The following is a 15428-nucleotide window of genomic DNA, read 5'->3' as shown; positions in this document are numbered from 1 at the left end:
TGTGTGACATGAGATCCAGTGCTTGTGTTATGGCCCCATTATTGTCACAGAAAACATCAACTGATCTTAGGAGAGTTTGACCTACTCCTAAATCAGTTATGAACTTCTTAATCCAAACTTCTTCCTCTGCATCATCGCATGCAACGATGTACTTAGCTTCCGTCATAGAATCAGCAATGGTTGGCTACTTTAAGGATCTCCAACTAATGGCATCGCCATTCAGGAGAAATCCATACCCAGTATGTGACTGGTTATCATCCTTAAAACCTCGATCAGTGTAACCTGATATTGCCATTCCTCCTACTCATCAAATACTAAGAAAAAAATTCTTGGTACGGTTGAGGTACTTCAGGATTGCCTTGACTATCTTCCAGTGTTCCTTATCGGGATCTGACTGGCACCGACTAGTCATGTTTGGTGCAACACGCAACATCTGGCCTTGTACATAACATAGAGTACATTATGGATTCTTGTCTATGTACGATGCCTGACTCAAGCCTAAAATTCGGTTGGATCTAACCTTGTAGATCTTAATCGGCTTCTCCTAAGTCTTTCATTATGAAGCATTTTCTCAACCACTGCTTGATCTTACAGTGTTAATATATTGACTCATCATTGAGCGGACCATGTCGAGCAGGGTCCTGTTCCTCCTTTCTGACACTCCATTCCATTGGGGTGTACCAGGAGGAGCGAGTTGGGATACAATCCCACACTCTCTCAAGAATAAGACAAACTCTTGGCTCAAGTATTCGCTCCCTCTATCAGACCGGAGCGCTTTTACTTTCATGCCAAGTTGATTTTCTACTTCATTTTTGAAATCTTTGAATCTCAGAAGAGTTTCAGATTTATGTTTCATCAGATACACATACCCATACCGGCTATAGTCATCTGTGAAGGTAACAAAGTACAGAAAACCAGATCTAGCACTGGTGCTCATTGGACCGCATACATCTGAGTGTATCAGCTCCAACAGCTCCGTGGCCCTTACACCAGTTTTGGTGAAAGGCGCCTTTGTCATCTTCCCTCTTAAACAAGATTCACACATGTCATAAGACTGCATGTCAAATGACCCTAGCGCTCCACTAGAGTGAAGCCTAGTTATGCGTTTCTCATTTATGTGGCTAAGACGACAATGCCATATATATGTAGGATTCAGTTCATTAGTCTTAATCCTTTTAGCTTTTATGTTATAGATTGATTCACTACGTTTTAGATCAAGGATATACAAACCATTTTCTAGAAATGCGGTTCCATAAACAATATTGCCACGATGTATAGAAATCCTACCACGTCCAATATTAAAATTAAAACCGGAAATATCCAACATAGAAACTGAGATAATATTCCTGCGCATTGCAGGTACAAAACAACAATCTCTAAGTTCTAAAACTAAACCAGTAGGTATCTCTAAGAATGATCTCCGATCTTTAAGGCCTCTACATGAGCACCATTGTCGACTCGAAGATCCACTTCACCAGATCCCATCAACCTCCTATTTCTTTATCCCTGCACATTTGAACAAATGTGAGTACCACATCCAGTGTTTACAACCCAAGATGTAGAAATAGTCAGATTAATTAAACAACATAAATACCTGAAACAGAAGCTTCATTCTTCTGTTTCTCCATTAGCTTTGGACACGCATTTTTCCAGTGTCCCTTCTCATTACACTCATGGAAGATATCATGTGCTGAGGCCAACCTACCTTTAGAAGCTGCCGCCTTCCTAGCCTTGGGCTTGGCCTTTTGGGCCTTCGCTTTGGACTTGGACTTGGCCTTTCCCTTAGGCACGTTCCCTTTGTTAACTAGCAACACTTCTGGAGTCCTCTTGCATGATTGCTCAGTAAGTTTCAACATGCCATGCAATTCTACTACAGACTTATCAATACCCTGCATATGGTAGTGCATGATAAACTGATTATAGGATGCCGGAAGTGATCCAAGAATGATGTCGACTGCTAGTTGTACATGCACTGGTGAGCCAAGCCTTGATAATGTGTCAATAAAACCCTTCAACTTTAGCACGTGTGTGCTAACAGAAGTCCCGGCTTGCATCGTAGTATTGCATAGCGCCTTTGTTGTCAAGTATATTTCCTGACGAGCTTGATCTTGGAACATACTTTTGCGTTGATCCATGATCTCAAAGGCGTGCTGCTCCATGAACTATTTCTGAAGATCAGGAACCATGGTACCCAGCATAATGCATGACACATCTCTGTCATCCTTAACATGTCGATCGTACTCCGCCTTTTGATCAGCGGTTATGCCCCGACCTATAGGACGAGCTGCTGGTAAGGCAGCAGTCAGCACATATTCCTTCGACTCGTGTCTAAGAACTATTTGCAAGTTCCTAGACCAATCAAGGAAATTAGTCCCTGAAAGCTTTTCCTTTTCCAGGAGTGGTCTGAGTGAGTTGTTGCTTGTTGCAGCCATTTAATTTTCTTTTCGTGTAATTCTGATGTGGAGTTTAATTTATGTGGAAAAATTACATTAGAGTTAGAATAAAGGGCTTAAGCCAAAGATCAAATTAATAATCCATTTTAATTCGTTATTGGTGATATTTATTTGGCTGTCTTGACCAAGATCCATAATCCATCAACAATCGACCGAGCTAGGGCTCCGCCGTCGACCATTGACGATTTGGTAGGATAAATTATCCAATCCTCCGCAAGGACTCTTGGTTTGATGGGCTTTGTGACACTTAGCCCATCTGTGCTTAGGGCCCGCTTTGAGCTAATGCTACCCACGTTGAGTCTAACCACCATACACGCGTTAGCCATACCGAAGTATCCTAACCCTCGACGGTCCACTAATTACTACAGCATACCTACTAGGGCACGTCATACACTGTAGCACTACCTAGGAGGAAGAGGTGTGAATCTGGAAAGCACTTTTAAGCGACTCAATATTTCATTATCCGGATTAATTAAGTGATACGGCTTTAACATATAATTATCGCGGGTGATGATCTGGTGATCGTTGCTACTTATATTTCATGTTATACTAAGCAATTGTATCATCAAAATAAACATAGAGACTCTATGGGCCTTATAATACATCCTAGTGAAACTAGATATACTATCTAATCTTCACGGGCTTGCTTCAAGTCTCCTTGGGCTCCCACCATGGGCTTGGACCATCTAGGCTTCTTCACGACCAATTACAATTTTATGAATAGAACCTATTCTAAAATTACATTAATGAAAGAATGGCACGCATGCCATATTTCTCAAAATAAATTAAATTACAAACTGACTTTAATTTAGGGCCCATAGAACTCTATAACACATTGCTGCACGGTAAGACATATAAATATAATGCATGATCATGGCATTCCAAAATCATCTAATAAAGTTAAGCCGAGTTACTTAGGGTGAAATCGCCAATTTTACCATATGTGACTAAGGCCCATAAAGGCCCAAACGGTTAACATCCATTTATATGTAAAATTACAATTTCGCTCCCACTGAATTTTAGGGTCGTCACATATCTAAAATTTAGCCCTTCCAATTTAAACCGGTGTCACGGTCTATTGGGCCAATTTCACAAATTAACCATATTCAATTTTACACAAATTATCAATTCGATTAAAATAAATATGCATGTCAATCAAAAACGTTTTAATACCAATTAATTTTCGTTCAAAACACGTTTAATAAATTAAACGGTATTAGGGCCCTGATTTTATTAAAATTACCCGTGAAAAATTTATAAAGATTAAACCAGTCCCGTTAAATCCAAAATTAAACTAATTCTGAATTTTTTGACGGACCCGGAACAGCGACGGGGCTGCTGTCCGCGGACAGCAGCCCCGTGGTTGCTGTTGGGCGGACAACAGCACTCATTATAATCCACTCCCTCTCTCTGATTGAAACCTCTAGCAACAACTCTAGCCTTATACTTGACTCCCTCTACAGGTGATATCCCTTCCTTCATCTTGAGAACCCACTTGCAAGTAATAATCTTTCTCCCTGGAGGTGGTATGACTAAATCCCATGTTTGATTCTTAAGAAGGGACTCCATCTCATCTCCCATAGCAGCAAGCCATTTCTCAGAATCGGTGCCTGAAACAGCTTTTTTGTAAGTTGATGGTTCATGAGTGTCCACCTCCTCAGCAACCTGTAGTGTATAGCCCACCATGTCCTCAAAACCATACCTCTTAGGTGGTCCAATTCCAACCCTCCTTGGTCGATCTTGAGCTAAGTTACGATGTGTAGCTTCAGACGGTTGAGAAACTGATGGTGTAGATTCTGGTAGCTCAATTTCTGCTTCTGACTCTTGTTCCTTCAGACCACTCTCACTCTGCATGACCTGAAGCTCCACATATTTATCAATGCTATCAGTTTCTGTTGCAGTTGTAGGCTTCACCATGGGTCTAAGCACATATTTTTCATCAAAGACTACATTTATGCTCAGAATGACCATTTTCTCTGATGAAGACCAGATCCTGAAGCCTTTAACTCCATCTCCATAGCCTACGAACACTCCCTTCTTGGCTCTTGGCTCTAGCTTACCTTCATCAACATGATAGTAAACTGTGCACCCAAAAGCTTTCAAATTTGAGTAATCAGCAACCTTTCCTGACCATATTTCTGTAGGCGTCTTGAGCTGTATGCCGGTGTGTGGTCCACGGTTAATCAGATAACATGCTGTGTTCACCGCTTCAGCCCAGAATCTTTTATCTAACCCAGCGTTAGAGAGTATGCACCTCGCCCTCTCTAGTAATGTCTGGTTCATTCGTTCAGCTACACCATTCTGTTGTGGTGTATTCCTGACTGTGTGATGCCGAGCAATCCCTTCATCCTTACAGAACTGATCAAACTCAGACGAGCAAAATTCCAGACCATTATCAATTCGCAGCCTCTTTATATTCTTTCCTGTTTGGTTTTCCACCAATGCTTTCCACTGCTTGAAATTCTTGAAAACTTCACTTTTATGCTTCATCATAATGACCCAAGTCATCCTTGAATAATCATCAATCAGAGACACAAAATATTTGTGACCTCCCAAAGACTCAACTCGAGATGGACCCCAACAATCAGAGTGGATGTAATCAAGTGTGCCTTTTGTTATGTGAATAGCTTTGGAAAACTTGTTGCGATGTAGTTTCCCAAAGACACAATGTTCACAAAACTCCAGACTCTTGACCTTATGACCACCAAGAAGATCATCCTTTGATAGAATCTGCATCCCTCTTTCGTCCATATGACCAAGTCTCATATGCCATATCTTTGTCATATCCTCCTGGTCAATCTCTGACAATGCATTATTAGTTGAACCTGTAACAATGGAACCTTGCAGGAAATACAAAGTACCATGCTTCACACCTTTCAGAATCACATCAGAACCTTTATAGACATGTAGAACTCCATCTTTTCCTGACCAGTTGAGACCCCTGCTGTCCAGCAGACTCAGAGATATCAGATTCTTCATCATCAACGGAACATGCCTGACTTCATTCAACGTGCAAAACTTGCCATCATGTGTCCTCAACTTGATCGAGCCTATTCCAACTGCTTTGCAGATATGACTATTAGCCATTGAAATGCTACCTCCATCTACCTGCTTATAAGTTGAAAACCACTCTCTCCTTGGACAAATATGATAAGATGCTCTAGAATCAAGAACCCACACATCAGAGTGATGAGTGTGTCCATCAGCTACTACTAGAGCAATATCGTTTTTAGAGCTGATGTCACCATGTGCTATAGCAGCAGAACCTGGCTAATTTTTTAATTTCTTCTTCTTCTTTGGACAATCATTTTTCCAATGTCCTTTCTCCTTACAGTAGTTATAGGTGTCGTCTGGCTTGGGACCCTTTGAGAACGGCTTCTTAGACTTCTTCTTTCCATCATTACCCTTTCCCTTACTGCTGCTAGCAAATAGTCCAGATGCCTGATTATTTGTACATGTATTGTTCGCCTTATGGCGCAACTCCCTGCTATGAAGGGACGACCTAACTTCTTCCAGAGTCACAAAATCTTTACCAACAATAAATGATCGAACAAAATTCTCATATGAAAGCGGTAAAGACACCAATAGAATCAAAGCAGCATCTTCATCTTCAATTTTCACATCAATATTACGTAATTATAATAATAATGTGTTCAATTGATCTAAATGATCCCTGAGTTGCGTACCTTCCTGCATTCGCAGGCCAAACGGACGTTGTTTCAGAAGAAGTTTGTTCGTTAGAGATTTCGTCATGTATAAGCTCTCTAACTTCATCCACAGACCGACAGCAGTCTCTTCGTCTGAGACCTCAGTGATGACGTCATCTGTGAGGCACAACATAATTGTCGAATGTGCCTTTTCTTCCAGAATCGCCATCTCAGCAGTGACTTCTCCCGTTGCCTTCTTCAACGACGTCCACAGACCTTGTTGTTTTAACAAAGCCCGCATCTTGATCTGCCATAGACTGAAACTATTTCTCCCAGTAAACTTTTTTATTTTCACGTTCATCGCAGACATCTTTCTCTCCAGAAAACAAAACCCCGATCGGAAACCGAAAGCTCTGATACCAGTTTGTTGTGCGTAATTAACGAAAGATAAATAATAAACAATCGAAAAACACAGATTTACGTGGTTCACCAACGTTGTGTTGGCTAGTCCACAGGCAGAAATAGAATAGTATTATTAGGAGGCAAAAATCAGATTACATGATTAGGTTTACATAATGGGGTATTTATAATACCCAATCTAACCTAATCCCACTAGGAACCCATGATCACACAATGTCCCCATGATTCCGAATCCAAATGGAAATCCGAAACACAATACTACTCCGAATAGGAAACAAGATATACTGATTCAAGGCATTACGATAGAATGTATATTGACAATATTGCTACTCTTTGTTAGTAGGTTATTAAGGAACTTGCGAAAGGAACTTGTGATTTTTTTTATTAATTTTATATTGGACAATTTTTTAACTAAAGTTTTACCACCACTAAAATATCATTAAAGCAATTCTCTTGGTTTTGGCTAGCTTTGTAGCAGAGTAAATGGTTGTCGGTTCTCTAGATCTAACAACGGATCTAATCTCTAGTTTGACACCAACAATAAAACTAGAAATGAAGAATGTTTCGATAATTTCAAGATGTTTATTTTCTACCTTTAATTTGGTCTCCTTGAATTGATCTTGGTAGGTAGTGACAGTTGTATTGTGCCTCAGATGAGACAATTGTTCCACTAAATCAACCATCTTAGTCTCCTCAAACCGTTTCCCCAACTGATTACAGTGTGGTTTGGAATTAAGGGTGACAATGGAGCGGAGATTCCTCGAAAACCGTAGAGATCTAAACCAACAGGTGCAAGAAATCATTGAAATATTTGGGCATACGAATGGAAGCAGGAGATATTTTACCTTCAAAATCTAAATGGAGATGTGGACGAGGGATACTATTCTCAAACCGTAGGGATCCTCTAAGAATTCTTAGAGGAATCCCCAAATATATATAATGTTTATTATATTATATAGTTATGTGCTTTATAATCACAAAATTATGCAGTACAACCGCATCCATCACAATGGGATCCAGAAGCAAAGCATTTACAGTGCCTGTCAATTTATACATAAGCTTGAACAACATCTATAAGAACCGCAAATATATGTTATTCCATATATACCTCAATTCTCTTTGAGACCAGTGAATAAACTAAACAAATTTACCATTGTCAATACAACAGCAACTGCAATTGGTTGTTAAGTCCTATATATATATTAGTGCAGATGGATTAAGGACATCAATAGTTAAGAATCATATATATAGTATCCCTACTTCAAAATATTTAATTGTGAACTTACATCTTTAAGCATTTTGAGAAACAAATAATAATAGGAGAACAAAAGTATATTAAAAACAAAGTGTTCAACAAATCACAATACCATTGTATAGATTATATACCGTTGGTTTACCGATTGAAACAAAAATCCATGATATTTGCATGGCCACCACATTGTGTAATGCAAAAACTCATAATAATTGCTTTCACATATTTTATTACTAGTTCTCATGATAGAATTGATTTCAGATTTGTAATAAAACCAGTAAGTTCACTAGTTTTCTAACCACTAATGAATTCCCTTTGATTTTTTTAAGGGACGGAAATTCCTCGTTATCCATAGGGACCCGTGCGGAGCAGGATGGGAGCGAAAAAATTCCGAATTTCATAACCGGATTCCTCGAATCTGTCTCTGCAAGTATTGAGGGCGGAGTGGGGATGCATCCCTTCTCCCGCCTCACCCTGCCACCCCTATCTGGAATCCAGTTTTTGAATCATCTGTCCGCACTCCCTTGCGTATACAACCCAGCTAACGAGTTTTTGCATTCTTTTCCTCATCCACCTCAACGAGTTGGAAACACTTTTGACACTTGCTAAGCCCGTTCTCAACCTTTGCTCCTTCAAAAGAAGGTAGCTAGATATGAAGAGTGGAATGACACTAGTAGGGAAACTTTCTAATATCCCTTTTTCTGGGTTGTGGCTAGACAAAGGTGTAGTTGAAGGTCAAGTGTTGGATTCGTGAGGAGATTTAATCAGTTTGGCCAGGATTCCAATGGATCTGTGTACTAGTTCCTCAAGTGAGTGGTGGGAATTGATTTGTTCTTTCTGGAGAGAAGATTGCTCCAAAAGGATTGCCTCCATCCTCTTTTATTGAGCAATCTGGACTTCCTGGAGTTGAGCTTGCATCTTCTCCCGCTGTTAAGTTCCTTAAGTTGTTGCTCCAATGGCCCGTGGCTCTAGTTTTCTTGGTATTGCTTACCATTCACTGAATGGCCAGGGGAGGGACGTCTCAGATGCTAATGTCAGTATCATGGACTGACAGATTAAGAATTTAGGAAAGAATAGAAGAGAAGAAGGTAGGAAAAAGATAGCAGGGAGAAGAATTTAGTTGATAATTCTCATAGTAGGAAGAAGATAGCAGGGAGAGAAGAATTTAGTTGATAATTCTCATAGATAGATTTGCAATAGCAAAAGCATATCCTTAATAACAGTTGAGGTCAGCAAACTGTTACAATTACAGCTCTAAATACTACAGTTGGCATAACAACTTGTTACAGTCCAAATTAGGCTAAGAACAGGAATGCAAATATAGAATAGAATAACAACTAAGCAAATAACAAAATAACAACTTAAGGGCCAATATAATGAACTGCCATTGTGAACCTAGCAGGCAAACAACCTTTACAGTCCTTTCTAGAGTAGGTGACGACCAAAGTTGAAAATCACCCAAGTTTGATACATAGTTTTGAGTAAATTATCATTTCAGTTGTATACTCTAACATGTCAATATATTTTCTCATTTTTTGAAATCATAATCATTTCCATAGTACAGTTGCATTTTCAGAACTTGAGGATTACATTTATTGTTAATATCACCACCACGGCAATAGTAGCCATTCCACTGTATCATCAAAATGTGAGGTTCCCACTCAGAATTATCAAAACGAACACATGATGCTAATTCCTGCAGATCTGAACTGACCTCATTGTTAATTTTGCTTTGAGTTTTGAGTAGGTGCAGGACGCTTCTCAACCAGATACCGCTTCGTGCTTTCTAATACCCCAAAAAAGATGGAACCTCCTATGCCTATCCACAGAACTCTTGGCCCAATTCCCTGCATCAAAACACGAAATAACTTATTTCCCTCCTTAATCCTCTCCCTATTAACAATTCTGCTCACATGAATTCTCATCATTCAAAACATTTATTGTTCGTTATTTGTTCAGTTTCTGAAGAGTCCAAGACAAATAAATAAATGCTTAATCTATATTCGAACACACATATAGATACACATAGGTAACTGCAAAGATCGAGCGATGTCCCAACCAACTCACTAGCTTTTTGGATTTGTCTGATTAATCATCGAAAACAACAAAAACTCTCTACCTTTTGGTATTACAGATCAAGAGCTCATTTGCAGATGTTCTCATGATTTTTCCTTTCCATTGTTCTGATCCCATTTATTATCAATATAGCATCAAAGCTTGTAAGCAAAGAACAATAAGAATATGGACAATGCAAACCTTGAGAAGAGCAGTGGGTCCTTCTTCTCTAACAACAGTTTGGACACAATCATAGATTCCTTTGTACTGATTACCTGAACCCTACAACACATTATCGTGTGACGAAAAAAGAGGTCAACGAGCAAATTGACTCCAATACATGAAACAGATTAAGAAAGATAAAAGTACCTGAATCATTAATCTTGTCTTGATTACATCAAGCGGTGTTGTTATAGCTCCAGTCAAGGCGCCTAAAAAAGAAAATTTTCAGGTTATCTTATGCAAATAACTATATTGCAGAGAATGGGACACAGCTTGGAAAGTAAAATGAAAACTGAATGGAGCCATGAGAGATTAATTCAGCAAGAAATCTTTTCATGGGAGTATAACTAATAAACATTGTAACAATATGATATATGATACAAATCACTCGTCAAGTATCAGCTTATATAGACACTGTTGTTTTCCCAACACCATGCAAGTCCAAAACTATACCAAGTCTTGAACGAAGAAAATTTATAGTGGACAAACAAAATCCAACCACTTAGACACCATGCAAAAATATTAGGTCACTATGTATCTGCAAAATATAGGAACTTCACAAGGGAAGTTCATGATATGTCAGTGTACATTTGGGACATTAACCTTACCAGCAAAAGCACCAATTATAGCATTTTCAGGATCATTCAATTCTCTCTGAGCCTGTCCAAAAGAAAAAGGTTATATGCGAATGGAATGAAGCTATTTATTTCCATGCTTTTAATGTGCTCAGTAGTTGAGGCATCATAGCCTTGATCAGTCATATTATCTTATGAAATTGTTGGTTACTTGACAAGAAATTGTTTACATGACTGACTAAATATCTTCATCAATAACTGAGCAATTATAATTGCACCTTTGTTATGTGAAAGCATAACATAACAGAGCTAAGAATTTTGATGTGCAAGAGTAAACACAATTAGGAGTTAAATACAATTTGAAAAAAAAAAGATGAATCTGGGATTGGTACAGTGCATAGTATGACCTCATTACAATATACTAAGGGTCAGCAATGATTAACAGAAAAAGTAATTGACTAATGTAGTATTTAGTGTAAAATCACACAAGAGATATTAAAAAAAATATTTAAAACAATACTTCTACGTAAAATTTTCTCAAACGATCTAAAGTATTCAATGACCTGACCTCTGTCCAATATACACAAAGAAAAGGCTGCATAAGCATCAAATGCTATGTCTTAACAATGGGATAACCCAAAAACAAAAATTATGGAGAAGAACAAGAGGAAGAAGAGTCGAGCTGCAAACATGATCCCTCATTGCTTTCAGACAAGATCAAATTTTATAATTCAGTATTCAATTTGAAGAGGGTGATAAAGTAAAATAGTTAAAATACCCTTTTTTTGGAACGAATACTTTTATCATATAGTTCAGATAATAATCTACCAATCAGCAACCTCAATTAACAGAGCTCAGGATCACTAAAACAGCTAGAATGCGAATACACACACACAAACACACATATGCAGGATTCCAACAGTCATTTTATGCTTGATGAGGAAAATACCGCGGCTTTATAACCTATCCGAAGTTGTTCATAGATACAAAACTGAATTGCATCAAACGGCAAATCTCGCAATAAAAATGATCCATAGCCCTACATTAAAAAATAGTGGTCAAGTTAGACGGATAAAGAAAGAAACTAAGAAGAATGGCTGGTTACATTTCACAATTAACGGAAGTAAACAATTCCAGAAAGTTAAAAAAAAACAAGGGTTTATTTGGATAACGTATATATGTGTGTGTGTGTGTGTGTGTGTATTTGGCCACACCATAATGACAACACAAGTCCATATACACAAGGAAGACTGTTATCAAATTCGGTTGTTATTTCATTGTCTAAAAGTTTCCCAGCAAACTACTTGAATAAGTTTTATAAAGCCGTGCAAGCATGAGAATTTTGGCAAATTGATGAGCATTTCAACATTTAGAAAAAAGTATTTATTTTCAAAAGACAATATTTTCCATTTTCTCTTATAGAAACTTTTGAGAAATTGACATAGTTCCTACAACTAAATAAGGCATAAACTTTTCAATCTTATGATAATACCACGAAAAAATGGGAAGTACAAACATGCCAATTCAGAGCAGCTAAACTAGATTGCAATGATAAACATTATGCAGATAGGAACACATGTATGAGTTCAAACTAGAGAAAATCACATACCGCATAAAGTCCTTTAAAACCTTCCTTAGCAACTATGACGCGGACAGCATTTGGGGCTGATGTAAATTGCCCAGTCTGCATCCTTTGCTTAACAACCTGAATAATGCTTAAAGTTTCAAAAAAATTTAATAAAAGATGATGTCTCACAGAGCATATCCAAAAGAAAAGATGTGGATTCAAAAATTGTACCTCTGTTGGAACTCGAATGAGAGAAGCAGCAACCCCTCCAATGGCACCCGCACTCTGGATAGAAATAATAAACCATGCAATAAAATGCAAGAAAAAGGTATTCATAAATAGGAAAATCCTTTTAAAACCGTCTCCATAACTCAAGCAAACAAGTTTTCAGCAGTTTCATCAATATTAAAGTCCACAAAGACCTTTAGATTCTCTGGGCTGTTAGGACATAAGAAGAGGTCACAAAAAAGCAAATGGAATGAAAAAACACCATTAAACTTGAGTACCCATAATATATCAGGAAACGTGAGCAGCTATATGCAACACTGTTCCCCTAAAAATATCCCAGTATTCTGGCAGGCTTTAGAGTTTATACAAGATCCACACTCCACAGAAAAGGACATCTATTATGCACCAACCGCCAATCATGTGCCCAAGCAAACATATTGATAACATGACAAAATAAATTGAGAAGAATGGAGAAATCTTACGAGATGAGCTACAGCACTAAGATTTTCAGGGAACATTCTCAACAGTTTCTGTTTTGTAGGCTCGTAAACCCCAACAAATAATGCTGAAGCCCTGTGAAAGATTAAGAATCATTACCAATCATAGAGAACCAAGGAGTAATGACAGATGCACTGGAAAATTATAACGTTTAAACAAGATCTTCCAATAATAGAATGATGAAGTCATTCACCTGCAAATAATTCCTTGTGTCATTCACAACAAATTCATTGTAAACTGCACCTATGAACTTATATTCATTTCCTCCAATTCTTGTCCAAAGTTTAATATAATAGATAATGGGAAATGTGGATTCATCAAAGCAAACTATTCACAAAGTTGAAAACTATTTGTGAAATAAATCTAAAGCAGCTAGAGGAGAAATAGACATGTTACTTTAACAGCAATTTAAGGTTTTCTACACTTTTTTAGAATGCTCTAAAGAAGCAAGCACAAGGAGACAGGAGGCAATATAACCAAGCTGGCACAGAACATAAGCATATATGAGAGGACTTGTGTTCTGTGTGGATGAACCCAAATGCAAGCATACAAATGGTACGCCTGAACATGCACATAGGATGAGAGAGAAAGAGTCTTGCAGGCAGTTCCTTATTCAACAGTCATAATATTACAGTGTGGTAACATGAAATGAATTGTCCTTTTGGAAAAGCCATTTTTTGTGAACTTGCAAGCCTTCAGTTAATTGCTGAGATCTAACATGTGAACAAATAAGAATAATAACAGCTGAAGGTGCTGATATATATTAATATCAAAACAATAAAACAATCTCTGACCGATAAAATTGTTGAAATTTCACAGCATGGAAGATACTTACGGTAAGACACCAGCAAGGTTTCCAGCTAATCCAGAGTAAAGACCTTTCAAAATTATTTTTCCACCTCCACGAACTGCCTATAAAATAAATTAAATTGTAAATTTCAGTATGCCGTTGTTATGGCAGTATTCTATTGTGAAACACAACCAAATACATCAAAAGTAAAGTTAGATACTTTCTGCAACATCAAAATGATAAAACTATTAATAGTTTGAAGAAACAAGTTGACAACAAAGAGCGAAAAAAGCGATCAGGGTCTCTCAATATCACTGTCATAACTGTATCTCAATCTAGAAACAAGACTGTTAAAAAAAAGGCCATAAACAGACAATTCTTTGGAGACATAAATAAGCAGTAAGCCCCCAGTGTTTCATTGGGTAAAATGTAGCTAATGAGCATCATAAGTTAGACAATGGGAATGCATAACCTAGCAACCTCAATAAAAAGATAGTAATGGAAAAAAAAGAATTGAAAAATTGAACAATCAACAATTGCATGTTTAACATAACCTGCCTGCAACCTTGTCTTTATGGTATCAATTGGATATAATGCGGTCTCAACAACAACACCAGCAGTACCTCCAGCTATAACTCCCTCTACAAAATTAGCGAAAGCAATCAATAGTAGTACAAATTTGGTAGACATGAAATTCTTTCATTTTAAGTAAGCACATAGAACTCAGTAGAAATTAGAATCAAACAAAGCTTAAAGTAGATGGGGGTAGAAAATTTAACATTTAAGTTAGTAGAAGCCATCCTTGGTATATACTATATCTGAATTGTATTATATCAAAGAAGAAAAGAATAAACAAAGAATTGAAGCATACCAAATAAAACACGCAAAAAATCAAAGGGTTTTTCATCTTGTACGCTCACTGATGCAAAAGGGTTTCTTGTTTCCAGCTGGGAAGAGTTTTTCCTTTTCCTAATAGATGCATCTGCAAAAGCCAAGAAAAGAGGGGGGGAAAAAACTCCGTCAGATGAAATTTAGTAAAGCAAGAACAAACAATAAGAACAGTCTCCATCTCCGCTGCCCCTAAATACATTTGCATTATGCTCCAATTGATAGAAGAAATATTTGAAAGAATTTAGGGGGAGAGAAAATGAGTATACCTGAAGCAACATTGGATGAAGTTTTAGTGTCGACGGCTAATGTAAGCGGACCCATGAAAGGAGTCCAGTAACAGACTAGTGCAAATTATAATTTGAATTTTATCAGATTAATTTCCCAAACACAAATAGAAATGAAACTGTCTGATTGTGTTAGTGCCGAGAATGCGAGCAAAGAGGAGCCACCAGGAGAGGGAACTACGACTGAAAGAGAGAACAGTTGGAAACTTGTACTTCTTCTTCTTACCCAAAACAATGGTAAATTACATACATGGCCCTTAAACTTAAAAACCATTCCACTCTACACCTTTTAATATTGTATTCATTAAACTTCAATTAATGCATTACTTCGATCATTGATGAGCTACAAATAAAAAATTATAATATTTTAGAAATTTAATTGTCAAGATTTTGGTTTTAAGATGATTTAGTTATTGTTTGATTAATAGAGATATAGTAAATGTTTAAAAAAGGAAAAATCCAGAAATTGTGGTTTTGAAAAAAAAAATATAATTTTCTAAACAATTTTAATTTTTTGAACATTTCAATTTTGAGATCGTCAACAAT

The 15428-nt window shown here is 37.4% G+C and overlaps 1 protein-coding gene across 4 annotated transcripts; it reads right to left on the bottom strand.

Annotated features, from left to right (window-relative positions):
• Positions 1 to 9118: 9118 nt before the first annotated feature.
• LOC136230685 (S-adenosylmethionine carrier 1, chloroplastic/mitochondrial) lies at positions 9119 to 15080 on the bottom strand. 4 transcript variants are annotated; one of them, XR_010689492.1, is made up of 13 exons: positions 14865 to 15080; positions 14579 to 14689; positions 14262 to 14348; positions 13753 to 13825; positions 12902 to 12992; positions 12423 to 12476; positions 12234 to 12329; positions 11574 to 11663; positions 10658 to 10709; positions 10197 to 10258; positions 10029 to 10102; positions 9487 to 9619; positions 9119 to 9405 (listed from the first exon to the last, which is right to left on the bottom strand). XR_010689492.1 is itself a non-coding variant. In XM_066019843.1 (13 exons), exons 1-12 carry the CDS (start codon positions 14917 to 14919, stop codon positions 9494 to 9496), a joined length of 978 nt encoding a protein of 325 aa, XP_065875915.1. In that variant the 5' UTR covers positions 14920 to 15079; the 3' UTR covers positions 9119 to 9405; positions 9487 to 9493. The 4 variants fall into 4 exon arrangements, 3 of the variants coding, with proteins under 3 accessions (XP_065875915.1, XP_065875916.1, XP_065875914.1); XM_066019843.1 differs by having other exon boundaries at positions 10029 to 10109; positions 14865 to 15079; XM_066019844.1 differs by having other exon boundaries at positions 9119 to 9619.
• Between the last annotated feature and the right edge of the window lie 348 nt (positions 15081 to 15428).

Source organism: Euphorbia lathyris, chromosome 5, assembly GCF_963576675.1.
Source record: "Euphorbia lathyris chromosome 5, ddEupLath1.1, whole genome shotgun sequence".
NCBI lineage: Eukaryota > Viridiplantae > Streptophyta > Magnoliopsida > Malpighiales > Euphorbiaceae > Euphorbia > Euphorbia lathyris.
This window is presented reverse-complemented; position numbering and strand designations above follow the sequence as displayed.

Bases quoted from the DNA above. Each gene is read 5' to 3' on its own strand.
- LOC136230685 (XM_066019842.1), bottom strand. From the start codon at position 14,919: ATGGGTCCGCTTACATTAGCCGTCGACACTAAAACTTCATCCAATGTT. The intron at 10,110-10,196 runs GTACTTTTATCT...AATGTGTTGTAG, and splicing joins AGACAAGATTAATGATTCAG to GGTTCAGGTAATCAGTACAA. The intron at 9,620-10,028 runs GTTTGCATTGTC...GTTTTGATGCAG, and splicing joins GACCCACTGCTCTTCTCAAG to GGAATTGGGCCAAGAGTTCT.